Raw genomic sequence first — 21,236 nt, forward strand, 5'->3', positions numbered from 1 at the left:
GGAAGCCCCCCAGAATGGCTGGGGCAACCCAGTCAGATGTGCGTGGTACAAATAATAAATAATTATTATTAAATGTAAACTGGGCATTCTCCTGCCCCTGACCATTAGGTCCAGTCATGGCCGACTCTGGGGTTGCGGTGCTCATCTCGCTTTATTGGCGGAGGGAGCTGGCATGCAGCTTCCGGGTCATGTGGCCAGCATGACTAAGCCGCTTCTGGCGAACCAGAGCAGCGCATGGAAACGCCGTTTACCTTCCTGCCAGAGCGGTACCTATTTATCTACTTGCACTTTGACGTGCTTTCAAACTGCTAGGTTGGCAGGAGCTGGGACCGAGCAATGGGAGCTCACCTCGTCGCGGGGATTCAAACCGCCAACCTTCTGATCGGCAAGCCCTAGGCTCTGTGGTTTAGACCACAGTGCCACCCGCGTCCCTCAGTGTAACTCAGTGGTAGAGCCACCTGATTCAGAAGGTTCAGTCTGCAACAGCATCTCCAGCATGAATCCCTGGAGAGCCATTGCTGCAGGTCGGTTTGTACAATATTGAGCTGGATGCACCAAGGGATCCGACTAAGTTCAAGGCAGCTCCTTGCATCCCTCATAGTACAAGAAGCTAGAGTTCAAATCCTTGCTCAGTCATAAAGTTTCTGAGGAGATTTTGAGCTGGTAGGTTGCCCTCCAGTCTAACCTACATCACTCAAAATAAGTTTATTGTACTAACTGAAGGCCATGACAATTCCATACAATCATAAACAGTTTCAAATATGACTCAAACATCTGCAAATAAAAGCAGCAAACATATAATGCGAGATATATGATAACAGGGATGCCCCTGTTTCAGTTTAGTGCTCCAAATTCCCCCTCACTTTTTACGGCTATTTTATCCAGATGCTGCTTCTTGTTCCCAGTGCAGTGTGGTCCCTCAACAACTCCTGGTCCCTCTCACTCAGGAAGAGCATGCTATCCTGCACAAACAGGGCTTTGCAAAAAGTGCCTCTTTGGATTTGCATGTAGGGGATAAGTTAACATATAGTGTGAAACATCTTCCACATGGCATTGCCCAACAATACAACCTCGCAGGGTTGTTGAGAGGATACGAAGGGGGCGTGTTGGGGAGATCCGTGTGTGCTGGCCCTGAACCCCCTGGAGGGAAGGGTGAGATAAGGGAATGAAATAAGCACATTCTGAGAAGGAATGCAATAAAGGCTGTTAATGGGCAATACATGTGCTTTATACAGAGAGACTCTCCTTGCAGAGCTCTGTCCATCGCAGCCTCCAACACAACAACCCTTCCTGGCTGCCTTGCAGTGATGCCACCAACACCTTCTGTTCTGACATTTCTGTTTGCACCCAACTGCCCCAGTTCAAGTTTCTCCTCGTTGCAACAGCAGCAGGAGAGCAGTCAGCACCCCACCTAGAGCAGTGCCATGCCTTTGAGCGCCATCCAAATCCAGCTTTGCTGACGCAGTTTTCAGTTCTCTTTCGTTATGGCTGGCAGCCGAAAGTTATGCAGATAATGCAATGCCCCAGAAGCTGCTGTTGCTGCAACGAATCTTAGATCTGAGGTCAGCATGCCCGGTGCAGTTGGGGAGCATTATGGAGGAAGAAAGCTTGATCCACCTGCTCTTTCCACCTTCCTTGGCTCTCCTGGAGAGCTTGCAGTCAACTTTTCAACCCCGGGGTTTCTGAAGGGCTCCAAGCAGCAACACCTCTCTTTGGGCAAAAAGTCCCTGCCTTGGCAGGACTTGGAACTGGCTTGGATTTCTCCAGCTGGACTTCCTGCAGTCCTGCGTACCTTAAAGGTGTCGCAATGCCAAGTTCCCCTCAAACCAAGGCCATTTCTCGCAGAGTGCCATTGCTTTGGCTGCCATCCTTCACCATGACAGGCAGACGACTCCCCAGCAGGAAGCTCTGGACGGGCATCTCAAGGGCAGAGCTGCAAGCCTTCAGACTGAATGGCATGCCAGCGAGCAGATTCCATGTTCCCCCGGCTGCACATCTCCTTCCAGTGGACCTGCCCCATCTCAGGGGCCACAGGACCGATCAGCACTCTGCCAACAGCGCAGCTGCGGGTGTAGAGGCGAGCCTGGGACAAGATGGAGGGGGGAACAGAGTCAGGGATAGTTGTGGGGCTGCCCTATAGCAGGGCTACCCCATCTTGAGACAGCCACTGTGCGAGGTGGAATCCAAGCCCTGCCACCCCCCCACCCCCGATGCAGGACGAGTGAGGAGAACTCACTGGCTTCCAGCAGGGCTCTCTTAATAATAATAATAATAATTTTATTATAATTTTATTATATTTTATTATAATTTTATTATAATTTTATTATAATTTTAATAATAAAATTATAATTTTATATAATATAATTTTATATAAAATTATAATTTTATATAATATAATTTTAATAATAAAATAATAAAATAATAATAATAATAATAATAATAATAATAATAATAATTTTTTATTTATACCCCGCCCTCCCCAGCCAAGGCCGGGCTCAGAGCGGCTTACAAGCAATAATAAAAACAAGATGAATGATTACAAACTTAAAAACAAAAATAAAATACAACATTAAAATAATGGAGCATTAAAATATTAAAATGTAGCCTCATCGCAGGAGGAGAAGGAAAAGAAAAAAAAAAGAGGGAGGGAGGGAGGGAATCAAATTGGCTCCAAGCCAAAGGCCAGGCGGAACAACTCTGTCTTACAGGCCCTGCGGAAAGAAATCAGATCCTGCAGGGCCCTGGTCTCATGAGGCAGAGAGTTCCACCAGGCCGGAGCCAGAGTTGAAAAGGCCCTGGCTCTGGTTGAAGCCAATCTAACTTCCTTAGGGCCCGGGACCTCTAGGGTGTTGCTATTTATGGACCTTGAGGCTCTCCGTGGGGCCTCTCTTGCTGGTGGCCCCCCTCCCATGCACCCTCCCGCTGCTGCCAGAGAAGCAAGAACAAAACGGCAGCGACCTCCAGGTTCGGGCAAGATCCCCCAGACCCTGCCATATCCCACCAGAACCTGGAAGCCGCCACTGCCACCACAGGACCCTGGCAAGCAAAGTTGGGCAGAGGGGCACAGCGGCACCTTTCCATTCACCTCAGGGGTTTTTCCTGCCTATAGGAAATCTCAGCCCAAGCTTTTCCACCTACAAATTCCTTCTTGAGGAAGTGCACCCTCTTGTGTAAGTTGGCACAACAGCAAGCAGGAATCGATGCATTGTTTTGTTTCCTCCTTGTGCAGAAAGGATTCACTAGGTTCTCCTCCTCCTCCTCCTCCTTTTATCCCTACCACAACCCTGTGAAGTAGGTTAGGCTGAGGGTAAGTGAGCTTCATGGCAGAGTGGAGATTAGAACCCTGCTCTCTCCTAGCTCCTACTCTAATACTCTAACCACTGAACCACACTGTCTTTCTAAAACCTCATTTCTCTTTAGCTCAACTCAATGGCTTAAGACATACCTCTTGACCCCAGCTTTTGACACTCAAAGAGCATATTTTTAGGACCCCCAATATTTTTGTGACTGTAAATTGTTTGGAACTGTTTTTAACATTGTGTTTCAATGTTGTGACCTGCCCATGGACCTTAGGGTGAAGGGAGGATTTAAAAATCACAAAATAAAAAAATTCCTTCCAGTAGCACCTTAAAGACCAACTATTTGTTTTGACTATGGCAGACCAACACGGCTACCTATCTGTAACTTTTGTTTTGACTATGGCAGACCAACACGACTACCTATCTGTAACTTAAAAATCACAATAATAGATAAATAATAAATCTATACATTTGTACAACTGTTCAGCAAGTCTAGAAGTGTGGATCCAGAGTGGGCTGGGCTCAGCACTCAAGATCGTATGCTGCATTTGGGCCCAGGGAATTACCTGTGTGCCTGCACCTTTCAGGTCAACCCAGGCTGCAAGCTGCTCTACCCTTGCTTGCCTCCCCACCCCCCGCCCGCCCGTCCGCCCGCCCTGCAATGGGCTAGGACAGGCTTCCTCAACCTCGGCCCTCCTGATGTTTTTTTGAGACTACAATTCCCATCATCCCTAACCACTGGTTCTGCTAGCTAGGGATCATGGGAGTTGTAGGCCAAAAACATCTGGAGGGCCAAGGTTGAGGAAGCCTGGGCTAGGAGAAGCCCTGCTGCAGGAATGCACTGCAGACCTTTGCTAGGTAAAGGTAAAGGGACCCCTGACCATTAGGTTCAGTCATGGCCGACTCGGGGGTTGTGGTGCTCATCTCGCTTTATTGGCCAAGGGAGCCGGCGTACAGCTTCCGGGTCATGTGGCCAGCATGACTAAGCGGCTTCTGGCAAACCAGAGGAGCACACGGAAATGCCGTTTACCTTCCCGCCAGAGCAGTACCTATTTATCTACTTGCACTTTGACGTGCTTTCAAACTGCTAGGTTGGCAGGAGCAGGGACCGAGCCACGGGAGCTCACCCTGTCGCAGGGATTTGAACCGCCGACCTTCTGATCGGCAAGTCCTAGGCTCTGTGGCTTAACCCACAGCGCCACCCGCGTCCCTTTGCTAGGGACCTTTGCTAGGGAGCTGCAAATAGAATCCTGGCCATAAAAATTGTTCAGAAGAGCCTGCTGGATCAGGCCCATGGCCCATCTAGTCCAGTACCCTATTCTCACAGTGGCTGTGAGGAACCAGCAAGCAGGATTCAAGAAAGGATTCCCTTCTGGCTAGGAGGCATCCTTGGCCCCCTCCTCTGTTAATGTGCCTAAGCCTCTCTTAAGGCCATCTGCGTTGATGGCCAGTGGCCATCCCTGTCTCCTAAGGAAGCGAGTGCCATAGTTTAACTAGGCATTGCGTGAAGGACTTTTATTTTATCCGCCCCAAATCTTCCAGCACTCAGCTTAGTTACGGCCAGAGTGGAGTCAGAGGTTCAATGGAAACCACAGCTCTTTGCATCTGTCTTCACCCTACTAACTAAATGTGGCAACCGTCACCATCTCCATCACTGGTCATCTGGGAGAGATCAATCCCTTTCCCTAACATACTTTGGTTCAAATCTTCCATCCATTACCTGCATGACTGTGAACTCCAGGGACAACTGCTGTTCCTGGATGTCTCCGGCAGGTAAGCTGAAGAGGAACGGGGCATTCCACACAGGGTTGTAGCCCGCTATGGACTTGGTCTCCTTTGTGTCAATGACCTTTCCGTCGTGGCAGAGGTGGATCAGAACGTAGTGGTCTAGAAAGAGGAAAAGCAGAGGACAAGGGATGGGAGATGCAGGAATCCTCAAGACGGACAGATTTGTGCCTGACGGCTAGAAGAGGCAGAGATGGTGAGCCTTGAAGTCACTTCCGATTTCACCATTCTACGAAAGAAGGGGAACGAGAGAGATTCCTCTCTCCCAACTTTGATGGGTGGACAGGACTGCCCACCACCTGATACAACCTGTCAAAGTTCAAAGTAAATTGCTGATTGGCATTTACAGCCATCGAGCCAGTTTGGTGCAGTGGTTAAGAGCGGTAGTCTCGTAATCTGGAGAACCGGGTTCGCGTCTCCGCTCCTCCACATGCAGCTGCTGGGTGACCTTGGGCCAGTCACACTTCTTTGAAGTCTCTCAGCCCCACTCACCTCACAGAGTGTTTGTTGTGGGGGAGGAAGGGAAAGGAGAATGTTAGCCGCTTTGAGACTCCTTAAAGGGAGTGAAAGGCGGGATATCTAATCCAAACTCTTCCTTCTTCTTCTTCGTCTTTGGAGATGTGCTTTCATTGCCCATCTGTTGATGAGGAGCAGGCCCTGCAAGAGGCTTCCTATAACGGATCATCACCTGATCATCAGTCCCAGGGAGCCCGTTGGTAGCTGCTATGGAGGGAGAAAAGCTCCCCTAAGCTAGCATTTCTCACTCTGCAAAGAAAGCAGTTTCAAGCTGCAATTTCCAGAGTGGTTTAACAGTCCTGACCTCTTCCTGGAGAACTCTGGGAAATGTAGTACTCTAAGTACAGAAAAGGAGTCTCCTAACAACTCTCAGCACCCTTAACAAACTGCAGTTCCCAGGATTCTTTGGGGGAAGCCATGTGTGTTTAATGTGGTGTCCTAATGCTTTAAATGCATAATGCAGATGGGGTCTGAGAGATCCCCACCTTAATTTGCTCACAGATTTTTAAAAAATGTGTGTGTGTGCATATAGATTAAAATATGCAAATCTGGTGAAAATTTGTGTCCTGAGTCCTGTACCTACATCTGCTAAGGTGCTGAGCAATACCTGCACCAGATCCCAGTTTAAACACAGAATTATTGCATGTGGAGATCACAGAGGAAGGCATATACAGGGAAGGGCCATAGCTCAGTGGCAGAACATCTGCTTTGTATGCAGAAGGTGGCAGGTTCAATCCCTGCTGGCACCTCCAGGTATGTCTGGCAGGGACTCCCTGCCTGAACCTTGGAGAGCTGCTGTCAGAGTAGACAACACTGAGGGAGCAATGGTCTGGCTCAGCAGAAGGCAGCTTCCTATGTTTGTGTGTTCCTATACATGCGTTGGTACTTGCATCCTACCTGGTGTTCCCAGCATCCGGCTGACGCGTCCCAGGTTCTCTGCTTTGCGAACCAGAACTTTGATGCGATTGGCCAGCGCTTGATACTGGAGCAGGAGGAAAAGCTGCCCCAGGGACTTGGGCTGAGAGAGCCAAGAGGCGGAGCTCATGTTCTGGGAACTGTGGCACTGAAGGGGGAGAGAATGAACACGCCATGGCATAGATACACACACACACACACACATACAGGAGTTAGCCAGCTCCAGTTTTATATTTCACATGGATTCAAGAACCTAACAAGAGCCTGCTGGATCAGGCCAGTGGATGCCCATCAAGTCTGGCATCCTCTTTGCACAGTGGCCAACCAGAAGCCTCATTGGGAAACCAGGAAGCAGGTTTCCAGCACAAAAGCAACTCTTGCCTCCTGTGGTTTTTGCACATGTCACTTTGCCCTGCTTACGGCCTCTTTGTTGGGATGCCTGCGTGTCAAAGTCACTTGCCTAAGGCTTTAAAATGCTGTTTAGTTATTTCACTTATATCAAACTGCATGAGCCTGCCCTTCAGGGGCCTACATACCCCCCAGGGCAGCAGCCAATAGGAGCTGGAATCCAATAACATCTGGAGGGCCAGGTTCCTGCCCCTGCTCCAAAGGGAACACCCACCCACTATGGGCGTAGCCACGGGGGGGGGGACAGCTGCCCCTCCCTAAATCAAGTAAATCATTACAAAATACAGTGGTGCCTCGCAAGACGAAATAAATTCGTTCCGCGAGTTTTTTCGTCTTGCGATTTTTCCGTCTTGCGAAGCACGGACTTTGGAAAAGCTTCAAAAATCACCAAAGTCTTCAAAAACCTCAAAAAAGGCTACCACACCGCGTGCTATGAGTTGCTCCTCGAAGTGAATGCACGGTTTTAAGAAAAAGGAAACAAACTTGCAAGACAAAGGAAACAAACTTGCAAGACGTTTCTGTCTTGCGAAGCAAGCCCATAGGGAAATCCGTCTTGCGAAGCAACTCAAAAAACGAAAAACTCTTTCGTTTTGCAAGTTTTTCGTCTTTCGAGGCATTCGTCTTGCGAGGTACCACTGTACATAACTAACTGAGGTTCTGCCCTCCCCCGGAAATAAATCCTGGCTACGCTCATTACACACATAAATACAAATAAAACCAGCCCTTACCCATCCAATGCAGGGTTTCTGCCTGGACACTGAGGTCCAGTGCCGAGGGCCTTCTGGCGGTTCCCTCGCTGCGAGAAGCCAAGTTACAGGGAACCAGGCAGAGGGCCTTCTCGGTAGTGGCACCCGCCCTGTGGAACGCCCTCCCAGATGTCAAAGAGAAAAATAACTACCAAACTTTTAGAAGACATCTGAAGGCAGCCCTGTTTGGGGAAGCTTTTAATGTTTAATAGGTTATTGTATTTTAGTGGTTTGTTGGAAGCCACCCAATGCTCTTTCTACCCGTGAAAAAGGCCTAAAAAGGCTACACAGCCAGATGGGTGGGGTATAAATAATAAATTATTATTATTATTATTATTCTCAAACTGTGCCCCATGGGCGACCAGCAGGGTGTGAGCATTTGTGGTTGCAGGTGACCCCACCCATCGCTCGGAACATTGGGGACTGGTTCTCAATTGCTTTTCTGTTGCTCTTTTTATTTCTTATATTACAATTTGAATTTTAGAGAACTACCATTGCTGCCCCAAGACCCTCAAGAGGTCCTCAGGCGAAGGGGTAATTGGGGGTCCCTGCCAGGCGGGAGGCGACGACTCCCTGGCCTCTGGGCGACGCGAGCCTCACCTTCGTGAGCGACAGCTCCTGGGCGTGCGCCGAGGGCGAGGCGCCCTGCTCGCCGGCCACCTGGGCGCAGGGGAACAGCACCTCGCCCACGAAGGCGTCCTTCCGACGGGCGAAAGCCCTGGCATACACAGCGAGGCGCAGCGTCAAGCCCGGCAGCTCTTGGCGGGCGCAGCCGGGGAAGCGGAGCTGCTGGTGGAACTCGGGGTGGAGGCTCCTCCGGCGCCGGGCGGTGCGCTGCGGCTCCGCGGAGCCCGGCAGCAGGCGCGCCTCGACGTAGCAGCTGCGGCTGGCGCCCAGGCCCCCGGGCAAGTGGGCGACCCCGACGACGTTCACCGTGAGCGTGGCCTCGGGAGGAGAGTAGCCGACGGCGAAGTGCAGGCGAGGTCGCGGCTTGGCCTGGGCAGCGGCGGGCAGGAGCCCCGCGACGGGGCGCACGGCGAGGGGGCTGCTGTCTCCCGCGGCAATGGTGCTCCGGCGCTGCGGGCCCCCAGGGCGCTGGGCCGGCGGCGCGCTCAGCCCGGGCGGGAGGACGAGGCTGGGCAGGGAGGCGCGGCCGCGCAGGAGGGCCGTCGAGGGGCTGCCGTCGGGCGAGGCCGGCGCACGAGCAGCTGCAGCAGGCAGGCTCTCCAGAAGCTGCCCCGCCAGCTGGGCATACTGTTGCTGGATGGGCACCGCGGTCGTCGGAGAGGGCAGAGCGGGGCCCAGATCCACCAGGGGGCGGCCCGACGGTTGCGCCTCGCCGCAGTCCCGGCGCCGCGTCCTCCGCCGGTGCCAGCAAATCGCGCAGCCGAGGAGCAGGCAGAAGCAGAGCAGGCTCAGCCCCACGCCCAGGAATACCTGTAAGTGCACTGAGCAGAGAAGAGGAGGACAATAATAGAACCATAGAATCTAGAGTTGAAAGGGACCCCGAGGGTCATCTAGTCCAACCCCCTGCAACGCAAGAATCAGATCTAAGTTGAAGCATCCCTGACAGATAGCCATCCAACCGCTGCTTAAAAACCTCCAGCGAATGAGTGTGCATTCCTTTCCGAGGGAGTTTTACCACCTGAAAGTTACTCCGAATGTTAAATCCGAATTTTCTTTCTGTTTCTTTCTGTTTGTAGGAAAAAGCAACTGCAGAGCCTTAAGGGGGCAAGTCCCAGTTTCAGGGGAGGGCTCATCATGGGCCACCTATTTAATTTATTTACTGCATTTATACCCCCACCTTTTTCTGCAAGGAGCTCAAGTTGGCTTATCTGGTTCTCCTCGCTTCCTTTAATCCCTGCAGCAACCCTGTGAGGTAGGTTAGGCGGAGAGGCTGAGACTGGACCCCCAGTGAGCTTCATGGCCGAGTGGAGATTCGAACCCTGGTCTCCCAGGTCCTAGTCTAACACTGTAATCTCTGCACCACCACCGGATCTCCATCTATGTACTCACTTCTCCTCTCACAAGTAGAGATGGCCAAACATGTCCATTTGGGTTTTGCTTTTTTGTTTTCATTTGTGAGTTCTGCTCACATGTCCTCATAAATCTGCAGGTTTTTGAAGTATAACAAAGTCACCTTGGAAATTATTATGCAATCTGTATGCAGTTTTGCCTAACATGCACATTCCAAACGGAGCCGCACCATAAAGGTAAAGCTAAAGGGGCCCCTGACCGTTAAGTCCAGTTGCGGACGACTCTGGGGTTGCGGTGCTCATCTCGCTTTACTGGCCAAGGGAGCTGGTGTTTGTCCGCAGACAGCTTCAGGGTCATGTGGCCAGCATGACTAAGCTGCTTCTGGCGAACCAGAGCAGCCCATGGAAACGCTGTTTACCTTTCCGCCGGAGTGGTACCTATTTCTCTACTTGCACGGGAGCTCACTCTGTCGCAGGGATTCAAACCGCCGACCTTCCGATCGGCAAGCCCTAGGCTCAGTGGTTTAGACCACAGCGCCACCCAGTTCCCATAGATCTGTATAATGACATTGCACTATCGCTATCGGCAGCTTTGGGATGTGTGGATTAGGTAGTACAGTATCTCCTTTAAGTGCGAACTGGATTCCTCCCCATCTCTGCTCACAACAGCTGGAACAGATTGGCAACAACTACCACCACTAAGGCTCAGAAGGGCAAGAGGGGCAGCTCAAAAGGAGAGTAGAGAAGGCAGGGACTCCCCCTCTCTCCAAAAGACGCCTGCAGAGCAGCTCTGGCCTGATGACATCAGTTCGACATGTTTGCTCAGGAGCTAAAATAAAGCCAGACTCTCCTCAAACCAGATAAACCCCAGGGAAAGAAAAGCTCTGCTTATCAGGCCTGCAGTTTTGCTGACGCAGGGCTGTTGTGGAGCTAAGAGGCCCTTGCCTAGTCAAACAGCCCTTTGCAAAGCACTCAATCTGTGCTTGGCTTCCAGGTCAGTTGGCAGCTGACCCCAGAATGTGTATGTGTGTGTGTGAGAGAGAGGGAGAATGTTGCATTGTCCCGTGAGATGGGAGGAGGGAGGGCTGCAGCGCATGGCTAGAGCGCATGCTTTGCATGTAGAAGGCCCTGGGCCAATCCCCTGCACCTCTGGATTCTAACAAAAAGGGGGAAAGAATTGTAGGGCTGGAAGGGATCTCAAGGGTCATCTAGCCCAACCCCCGGCAGTGCAGGAACTTGCCAATGTTCCTTTCTTCATCTCACGTCCAGAACAGAAATCAATCCAGAGAACACCCATAAATAGTGGCAGCTGCTGCTCCTGTTTGCAGACTGTGGCCCCCAGGATGTTGCTGGACTTTCTAGCTCCCACTATCCCTGAGCATTGGGCATGCTGGTTGAGGTTAATGGCAGCTGGAAGCCTCACAACACCTGGAGATCTGTGTTAGAACGCTGCCTTTGTTTTTCAGAGCATATGACCCACAGCTGACTTTTTAATGCTTTCCCGCTCCCTGAAAAGGGATGGGAAATAGAACCAGATATCGTAGAAGCATAGAATGGTAGGACAGGAAGGGAACCCAAGGGTCATCTAGTCCAACCCCTGCAACACGGGAATCAAATATCCTAATGCCAACGATGTGATGTAGTAGCGACAGGCCCCATCTGCACTATACTTCGAAAACAGTATGGTATATCATACCACTTAACAAAGCAAACAAACAGCTATGGCTTCCACCAAGGAATCTGGTAGTTTGTTAAGGGTCCTGAGAGTAGCGGGCAGGCCCCTCCCTCCGCCCCCCTTACAGAGGTGCAAGTCCCAAAGTGGTTTAACTGTCCAGCCCTCTTCCTAGGGAACTCTGATATGGACCCATCTGGGGCCTTATCTACATTACACCCTTGGAGCAATATCTTTGAGGAGCCATGGAAACCCAAAGAACCCTGAGGACGGTAGTTGGCTCAGGGTGCTGGGGCTAAAGGTTAGACCGTGTCCATTTTTTTTACTGAGCATTGATTCTGATTTGTTTACAGGGTGGTTATACGACAATGACTGCTCACCCTGATTTGCTTGCAGGGTTGTCTCCCCATTAGTCACCTGTTCATCCCACAAACTTTGCAATGCATCTACCCATTACTTCCCAAACTGCCCAAGGTCAGGGTGCATAGTCCCCTTTCAAAGCGCAAAGCTAAAACACGAATCCCTCCTCCTGCAAAATGCTGTTGCTCCAGATTCACCCATACAAAGGATAATCATCCGCAGAATGCCCACCCCACAGGCTTAAAAGGCACTTTAGCGCCATGTTAACATGGCTTCTCCCAAAGAATCCTGGGAACTGTAGTTTGTCGAAGGTTCTGAGAGCTGTTAAAAGGTAAAGGGACCGCTGACCGTTAGGTCCAGTCGTGGCCGACTCTGGGGTTGCGGTGCTCATCTCACTTTACTGGCTGAGGGAGCCAGCGTACAGCTTCCGGGTCATGTGGCCAGCATGATGAAGCCACTGGCGAACCAGAGCAGCGCACGGAAACGCCGTTTACCTTCCGACCGGAGCGGTAGCTATTTATCTACTTGCACTCTGACGTGCTTTCGAACAGCTAGGTTGGCAGGAGCTGGGACTGAGCAACGGGAGCTCACCCCATTGTGGGGATTCGAACCATCAACCTTCTGATTGGCAAGTCCTAGGCTCTGTGGTTGAACCCACAGGAGACCCCTATTCTCACAGTGCTACAGTTTCCGCGTGCTGCTCTGGTTTGCCAGAAGCGGCTTAGTCATGCTGGCCACATGACCCGGAAGCTATATGCCGGCTACCTTGGCCAATAAAGAGAGATGAGCACCACGCCCCCAGAGTCGGCCATAACTGGACCTAATGGTCAGGGGTCCCTTTACCTTTTTTTACAATCTCCTGAGGAAACTATAGTTCCCATGATACTTCGGGGAGGGGGTGAGGATGGAGGAGGAGGAGGAGGGCATACTCACCATGCTGGTGTTTGTCTAGCAGGACCTGGACCAGCAGCCACAGGAAGAGGAGGATCACTAACCCTTCAATCATCCCCTTGCAGAAGAAAAAGATGATGGACTGGCAGAGGGACAGAGCTGGGAAGATGTGGTCCTTGAAGAGCGCCATCCCCTGCCTTGCCCCAGATGGGAGCGAGAGCCCGAGGAGGGTCCTTGCTCACCTGAACCGGGCACTTGGGGCGGACAGAGGAGGACAGTGAAGAGCAAGGCAGCAGCAGCAGCAGCAGCCGGGGACAGCTCTGCAGCAGGACCTGGCAGGCAGGAGAGGTACCCTAGGTGACCTCCCTGAAGCAAGGTCCCTGGGGGGATAGAGGAAAGGGGCTTGTGGGGCGCAAAGGACCTAGCATCCCCGGAGCCTACCTGACAGTGTGCAAGTCAACGCGTCTCTCTTTAAATAATCCAGAGTTCTGCAGGCAGATCCTCCGGTTCACACCACATCTATTTCGGTCCGCTTGAGGCAGTGACCCCCTTTCCTTCTTCTCTCCGCCCCCCATGGGTTGCCATTCCGCATCAGGAGCAACAAGACCAGCCACGCAGAATGTCATCTGCCTTGCAGGGCAGGTACATTATTGGAAGGCCCATGACCTCCCCAAAGGTGGGCTCCTTGCGAAACAGAGAAGGAGGTATAAATAGATCCAGGGCGAGAGAAGCCGTCCGCTTCGTACATCTTGCAGGCAAGAGATGTTGATGTGGTAAGACAGCTGTGAAGATCAACTGCGCCTTTCTGATAGGGAAGGCAGCTCTTTGATCTCTCACTTTTGTGTTGAGAGAGCTGCCATGTAGATGACCATGCGCAGGGGGCGTTTTACTCCACAGAGATTACTCACCCGAGCAGAATTAGAATGGTAGTTGAACATTTAACTTCATGTAGGGATATCTTGTACTGCAATGCCTGTCCCTGCAGTGCTTCCTATAACGTTCATGCAAAACCCATGCCCATCCAGAGAAGGCCCCTTGCAAAGTTAGTTAAAAGCTTCCCATTTGCAGATTCTGCCCCTTTTGTTGGGTGACAACAGCATGAAAGATGAATAGCTTATTGGTCCCTCGCATCATCCATTAGCCCCTGTTTCTGTAGCAGGGGTGAATTACTGCTTTCCGCTATGTTTTGTTTCGTTTATAGTGACACAGTGTTATTTCTCATCTAAGAATGAAAACCATTTTTCGCTGCACCTAGGAGGAGGCATGGTAGCCCTGAAAGGGCCTCACTGCATGGCCCCAATCCACACTGAACAGGTGATGCCTGGGGGATGTTGTGCATCATCTATGTGTGACGCAAGTGTGTCACAGCATCACACGTCTCCCGACACTACGCAGCCTGGTGCAGCCTTCTGCAATGTTCCGCCAGCCCCCCTCAATATTGAGGGGCTGGGCCCCTTCAAACAAATATTACAGGGGCAGGAGACACCTCCGCCCCCTAGAGTTGGCATGCCTGACCTCCCGGCAAGCAGCAAAACGCCACCAAACTGTCAGTCCTTTGCAGGAGGGATTCAAGTGCACAGCAGAACTTTGGGTTTGTGCATTTTAAGTGGATGAAAGCTTTCTGTTGCCCAAGTGCAACAAATCCACTTGGTAAAAAGAATAGGGCATTTTGCGGAATAGAGAGTGGCAAGGAAATGCCCTTAAAAGTGTGGAGCGGATGAATGACTAAGAGGAAGCTGCCTAAACACACTGTGAGCAAATCGGGATGGAGGCAGGACATATTCGCGTTGTGTGCCCTTTCCCCCCAAAAAATCATAATGCTCAGTAAAAGACAGGGCAAGCTTGGGGCCAGCAAATCAGGGTGAATGCTCAAGAAACAGGTACTAAGGGAATGTATTATCCCTCATGGTGGGGCTGCCTGCTAATACAGACACTTTGGGGACTGGTATCCTCAGAAATATTCAAAATAATTTGGGAGCTCCTACATTTCTCCCTCCATTCTTGTTTATTATACAGTGGTACTTTGGGTTACAGACGCTTCAGGTTACAGACTCTGCTAACCCAGAAATAGTACCTCAGGTTAAGAACTTTGCTTCAGGATGAGAACAGAAATCGCGTGGTGGCAGTGGGAGGCCCCATTAGCTAAAGTGGTTCTTCAGGTTAAGAACAGTTTCAGGTTAAGAACGGACCTCCGGAACGAATTAAGTTCTTAACCTGAGGTACCACTGTACCTCTTCAAAGGCTCATCTCTCTGTAGCTCAAACCTGGAAGGTCTTAAAGGAACCACCCCCATATTTATGGCCCAACAACGTTTGGCGAATGGCCATCACTGAGAAAATAACACTTGCTTAAAAGTGATAAACAGAAAAATGGATAAACTTTATGCAATGTGATGGCCTTTTGTTCTCCTGGAGAACAGAAAGCTGAGAGGTGATCTGAAGGGCTGTCACAGGACAAGCTTGTTTTCTCCTGCTCTGGGGGCTAGAACCAGAACCAATGGATTCAAATTGCAAGACAGGAGATTCCAACTAAAGATTGGGAAGAACATTTGAAGGTAAGAGCTGTCGGACATTGAAGTGGACTCTCCTTCGTGCGTGGATGGCTGGCTTTTGGGGGTTCTTTTCCGACAATTCCTGCATTGCACGGGGTCAGGCTAGATGGCCCTTGGGTTCCCTTCCAGCTCTGCAGTTCTCTGATTCTATTTGCTTATCATCCGCAGGGCAAAAGGCTCTCCGTCCTGGCCTACTGGATTGCAGCAGAGGGGGGCATGGCCAAGGGCATGCCAGGAAGGGTGGCCCAGAGCCAAGAAGTCTGACGCTGGCATGCTTCTGCCGCCTCGGCTTTTCCAAGGGCGTGTGCAGACCAGCAGCAGAGGTACAGGTGGCCTTTTTTCAAATTTTAACTAGTAGTTTTGTTTTATTCCTATTTAATTTAAACCCTGCCACTTCCCCAAATTTCTGACTCTTTTCTATCACTTTAGGGAGTGGAGTTTTTGGATCTTCTACTGTTATCACTAAGTCATCTGCATATGCTTCTAGTTTAAACTCACTTTTCCCAGTTTTTACACCTGTGATCTCTTTATCTGCTCTTTCGTTTCTGGCAAGTACTTCCCGTACCAGGATGAACAACAATGGTGATAGTGGGCATCCTTGTCTAGTTCCTTTTTGTATCTGACATTCGTCCGTTATCACCTGATTTATAATTAATTTTGCTTTTTGTTCCGAGTAAATTGCTGGTATTCCCTATAGAAACTTAGGGCCACATTTAATTTCTTCAAGCAGCTTTGTCATGAATTTCCAAGAGACGTTGTCAAAGGCTTTTCCAGCATCTATAAACATCATTGCTGCTTCCTTTTCATTTTTGACCTCCAGGTATTCTATTATATTCATAGTATTCCTTATATTCTCCTTCATTTGTCTACCTGGAAGAAACCCTGCCTGATCTTGATATATATATACTCATTTAACATTCTTTTCAATCTGCTAATATTTTTGCAAACAATTTGTAATAATTGTTCAACAGGGAAATAGTAGCGCCTGAGCAGTGGACAAGGGTCCAAAACAGAGCCCATCTATTTTTAGCTTATCTGAAAATCTACAACCGTACAGATTAAGATTGTCAATGATTGTTCCCTTCCGTGCTCAGAGGCCAAGAGAAAATGTTCCGACAAAAAAGATATTTCACTTGCAGTTTCCAGGCTGCCGCGGTGGCAACGTCCTTGACTGGGTCTGGAGGACTGACCTGAGATAACCCTGGGCCAGCATTCCCTCTACGTCCCGCCCCTCCCTTGGGTTGCTCTAGGGGACCATGATATGGAACATGTCCCAGTGACCCCAAGGACCTTTTCATCCATCCCTAATGGAGGTGGAGGAGGAGATCGGAGAGGAAGAGCACTAGTGCCACAGGATCTTCAATGTGCCCAAACCCAAGTACAGCTATTAAAGGGTAAAGGGATCCCTGACCATTAGGTCCAGTCGTGACCGGCTCTAGGGTTGGGGCGCTCATCTCGCTTTATTGGCTGAGGGATCTGGCATACAGCTTCCAGGTCATGTGGCCAGCATGACTAAGCCGCTCCTGGCGAACCAGAGCAGTGCATGGAAACGGCATTTACCTTCCCACCGGAGTGGTACCTATTTATCTACTTGCACTTTGACGTGCTTTCGAACTGCTAGGTTGGCAGGAGCTGGAACCAAGCAGCGGGAGCTCACTCCGTCGTGGGGATTCGAACTGTCAACCTTCTGATTGGCAAGCCCTAGGTTCTGTGGTTTAACCCACAGCGCCACCCGCGTCCCTTAAGTACAGCTATTAATCCCGTGAAATAAGCAGACAGGGCCAGCCCACCCATGAGGCAAGGTGAGGTGACTGCCTCAGGCAACAGGGGTGGCAGATCCAGCCTCCGAGGTGTGGAACTGACCCTTCAACAGCCCCACCTCTGCTTCCTCTACAGCAGCTCTAGGCAAATCGGAGGCACTGCTGGTCTTGTCCCTCCTAGGGAAGAAATGGCAGGGCTGCTCTCTGGGGTTCCCTGGCCTCTGCACCCAGCCGGCATGATTCAGAGTGGGCCCCTTTCCCTTCCCACTGACAATGGCCCAGGTAAGGTTGATTTGACTTAGTGGTGCAGCAATAAAATAGCTAGCCCATTTTCAAAGCTAAGCAGGGTCTCTGGTACGTTTTAAAATTGGATGGGTGGCCATGTGTAATTCTATGGGGAAGAAGGGGAGAAAGGAGGAGGAGAGGAAATTTCCCCACGGTGGCCAGGAAGATCGTTTTGGGAGGCCCACATGCAGTCCAGGAAGCCAGCAAGCCTCTCCTGACCTGGCCAAGGGTACCCTGCAGTAAATTGCCTCTGACCCTGGATGTGCTATTTAGCTCTCAAGGCTAGGAAGAACAGTGACTTTTTTATTCCTGCATTTATATGCAGCTGAATTCTAGATCAGTCCCTAAGCGTTTTACGAAAAAAGACAACAAAATCTGCCTCTTTCTGTCTGCAAATGATACACAATGGAGACCCCCAGACTACGTTTTGATTGTGCTTTTGTGATTGTGCTCAGGATGGGTTTGAGGCAGTTCTGCATGATCCCATTTTGAATAGTGGGCTCTTCTTCCTTGGAGGTTTTCAAGCAGAGTTTGGATGGCCATCTTAAGCTGAAATTCCTGCATTGCAGGGGGTTAGACTAGATGACCCCTGGAGTCCCTTCCAACTTTACAGTTCCATGATTCCATCAGGATCACAGAACAATTGCTAAAGCGGAAATCATTTGTGGGTGGTCTGGAAAAAATCCACCAGCCCCAGAGATCCTCTAAGGTAAAGGTACCCCTGCCCGTACGGGCCAGTCGTGTCCGACTCTAGGGTTGTGCGCCCATCTCACTTAAGAGGCCGGGGGCCAGCGCTGTCCAGAGACACTTCCGGGTCACGTGGCCAGCGTGACAAAGCTGCTCTGGCGAGCCGGCACCAGCGCAGCACACAGAAACACCGTTTACCTTCCCGCTATAAAGCGGTACCTATTTATCTACTTGCACTTAAGGGTGCTTTCGAACTGCTAGGTGGGCAGGAGCTGGGACCGAAAGACGGGAGCTCACCCCACCGCAGGGATTCGAACTGCCGACCATGCGATCGGCAACTCCTAGGCGCTGAGGCTTTACCCACAGCGCCACCCGCGACCCAGAGATCCTCTACCCCTGCTCTAATGTTGGGCCCTTGTGACTTCAACATGCTCTAACCCCCTACAGACCACACAACTGAAACACATTTCCTACCTCCACCGATAATTCTGAAAAGCTGTAGTTTGTTAAGGATGCTGGGAATTATAGTTCTCTGTGTGGGTGAACTACAGCTCCCTTTTTTGTAGGGGAGGACATGTGCTTTAAATGTATGGTGAGCGTACTGGAGTCAGAAGGTATGGGAGAAGTGAAAGAAATTTGTGGCACTTGAAAGTTGTGATATTAATTTATTACGTTTGGTTTGGAATTCTGCTCCTATATGTTTGGCTGCAGATATGCCTCTCTTTTTGTTTTAGTTAGCATCTGGTATTATATTTTGTTGTGTTTTCTCATAAATAAATATATCATAAGTAAATAATAAACAAACAAAAAACTGGGGACCCCCCCTCAAATGAGTAAATAACTGTAGTGTGCCCCCGCTGCCTGCCAACATGCCTGGGATCCCGTAGCCAGCAGCAACCTCTTGGCTGCAACCCCTCTGCGGCCCCCTCCTTCCCATCCCTCTGAACAAAGCTCCTTGCTGTTCTGCTGGGAGAAGGGCCCTCCTCTCCCCACAAGCAAACAAAAGAGGCTCAGAGAGGAAATGGACTGGCCTCCTGCAGCCGCCACTCCTCAGCATCCCTCCTCCGCTGCCCACCTTTGCTGCGAGGGGAGGGCTAGAGCTCAGCGCTGGAGCACCTGGTCTGCATGCAGGAGGCTCAGTCCCCAGGAGCAGAATCTCCAGGTGGGGCTGGGAAGTCAGTCCCCTGCCTCAAACCCTGGAGAGTTGTTTCTGCTAGCTAGAGTAGACAGCACTGGTCTGAGTCAGTATCAGGCGTCTTTCAGTGAGCCAAGCAAAAGCTACAAGCAGGCTGGTGCCACTGTTTCAGGGTCTCTGTATTTTTGCTTCCTTCACTGCAAGGCAGTTCTCCAACGAAGTACAGTGGTACCTCAGGTTACATACACTTCAGGTTACAGACGCTTCAGGTTACAGACTCCGCTAACCCAGAAATGGTACCTTGGGTTAAGAACTTTGCTTCAGGATGAGAACTGAAATCGCGCTCCGGCTGTGCGGCAGCAGCAGGAGGCCCCATTAGCTAAAGTGGTGCTTCAGGTTAAGACCACTTTCAGGTTAAGAACAGACCTCCGGAATGAATTAAGTTCTTAACCCGAGGTGCCACTATAATGTGTACGCATAACATACATACTGGGGTGATTGGAAATGCATTGTACAGCGAAAATAACAAACAAGCATATTAGGGGAGATCGCTTTGCAAAAATTGCATGCAGGATGGGCACGGTAGGAGAAATTTGCAGTACAGTGGTACCTCGGGTTACATACGCTTCAGGTTACAGACTCCGCTAACCCAGAAATATTACCTCAGGTTAAGAACTTTGCTTCAGGATGAGAACAGAAATCGTGCTCCGGCGGCGCAGCGGTAGCAGGAGTGGTGCTTCACTAGCTAAAGTGGTGCTACAGGTTAAGAACAGTTTCAGGTTAAGAACAGTTTCAGGTTAAGAACAGACCTCTGGAACGAATTAAGTTCTTAACCCGAGGTAAAATGCTGGTGTGCTTTTCACATAACTCAAATTCTTCTTTCTTGCAAAGTGATGTGGAAAACAGATCCCTAGAGTGGAAAATGGCCCGAGGCCTTTGCACTTCATTTTAAAAGAACCTTGTGCCCCAATAAGGGTCGCTGGCCTTGCTCTCCCCCATCCGCCCCCCAAGATGCCCCCCAAACCAGGCCTGTTACTTTCCACTTACCTGTCTCCACAGCCTTCCTCCCAAAGTGAGCTGGGAGGATGGAGGAGTCCTGAAGCGGCCCTGGAAGTCCTGGCATGGAGGCGCCTGGCAGGAACCAAGGGAAGGTGCCCAAAGCGTCACTGTGGAGAGGTTGAGGAGGAGGAGGAGGAAAAAGAAAGAAGTGCTAGGTCCCCAACTGGGAGCCGCTTAGAACTGGCAGTAAGGTTTGCAGGCAGCAGGTGCCTGTCACTGGCAGCGCTGGAGAGCGGGGTGGCATTGGCAGGGTTGATAAACAGAAGCCAATGAAGTTCTCCAAGACCACAGAGCTGAGCAAACAGGTGGAAAAAATATATATATTCTGGAGTGTTTACTCCCCTTCCAATCCAGGGAAAGGGCGGGCTCCCAAAGCAGAGGGTGGGAGGGAGGATGCTAGAACAGCGGTGGAGTCAAAGCCCATTCTTAAGTGTTTGCTGCCAGGGAATGTGGTGTTTGAGAGGCAGGATGGCAGGAGAGGCAGCCAAGCAGCAGGGTGGAGGGGCAGGCCCAGCACAAGGGGAATGCGGAATGCACTGGCCAGGGACAGACAGGCCTGTCCACTTGAGTTCTCAGTTTTCCAATCTTCAATTCAGTTTCTCCACATTTCTGCAGCTACCCGGCTCGATCAGCTTTGCTCTGCCTCTGCAGTTGGAGGTTGCAATGCTTCTAAATACAGTGGTACCTCGGGTTAAGAACTTAATTCGATCCGGAGGTCCGTTCTTAACCTGAAACTGTTCTTAACCTGAAGCACCACTTTAGCTAATGGGGCCTCCTGCTACCGCTGCGCTGCTGGAGCACGATTTCTGTTCTCATCCTGAAGCAAAGTTCTTAACCCGAGGTAATATTTCTGGGTTAGCGGAGTCTGTAACCTGAAGCGTATGTAACCCGAGGTACCACTGTACTGCAAATTTCTCCTACCGTGCCCATCCTGCATGCAATTTTTGCAAAGCGATCTCCCCTAATATGCTTGTTTGTTATTTTCGCTGTACAATGCATTTCCAATCACCCCAGTATGTATGTTATGTGTACACATTATAGTGGCACCTCGGGTTAAGAACTTAATTCATTCCGGAGGTCCGTTCTTAACCTGAAACTGTTCTTAACCTGAAGCACCACTTTAGCTAATGGGGGCCTCCCGCTGCCGCCGAAGCATGATTTCTGTTCTCATCCTGAAGCAAAGTTCTTAAC

At 50.5% G+C, this 21,236-nt stretch overlaps 1 protein-coding gene and 1 long non-coding RNA gene across 2 annotated transcripts; one reads left to right on the forward strand and one right to left on the reverse strand.

The window, feature by feature from the left end:
* Positions 1–690: 690 nt before the first annotated feature.
* On the reverse strand, positions 691–20,953 carry LOC309349927 (synaptotagmin-5-like). The gene is made up of 5 exons (XM_081876368.1): positions 20,034–20,953; positions 8,270–9,117; positions 6,498–6,663; positions 5,020–5,186; positions 691–2,083 (listed from the first exon to the last, which is right to left on the reverse strand). Exons 1-5 carry the CDS (start codon positions 20,107–20,109, stop codon positions 1,922–1,924), a joined length of 1,419 nt encoding a protein of 472 aa, XP_081732494.1. The 5' UTR covers positions 20,110–20,953; the 3' UTR covers positions 691–1,921.
* Positions 12,870–16,257, forward strand: LOC309350042. The gene is made up of 2 exons (XR_014160281.1): positions 12,870–15,122; positions 15,288–16,257. It is a non-coding gene; the product is annotated as an uncharacterized lncRNA (long non-coding RNA).
* Positions 20,954–21,236: the final 283 nt, after the last annotated feature.

The sequence above is a fragment of the Podarcis erhardii genome (assembly GCF_964252035.2).
Source record: "Podarcis erhardii genome assembly, chromosome: 9".
Lineage (NCBI taxonomy): Eukaryota > Metazoa > Chordata > Lepidosauria > Squamata > Lacertidae > Podarcis > Podarcis erhardii.

Excerpts from the sequence above, each read along its gene's own strand:
- LOC309349927 (XM_081876368.1), bottom strand. The coding sequence starts at position 20,109 with ATGCCAGGACTTCCAGGGCCGCTTCAGGACTCCTCCATCCTCCCAGCT. Across the intron at positions 9,118-20,033 it reads GAGGAAGGCTGTGGAGACAG|TGCACTTACAGGTATTCCTG; the intron begins GTAAGTGGAAAG and ends TTCTCTGCTCAG. Across the intron at positions 2,084-5,019 it reads TGGAGTTCACAGTCATGCAG|GCTCGCCTCTACACCCGCAG; the intron begins GTAATGGATGGA and ends ATCTTGTCCCAG.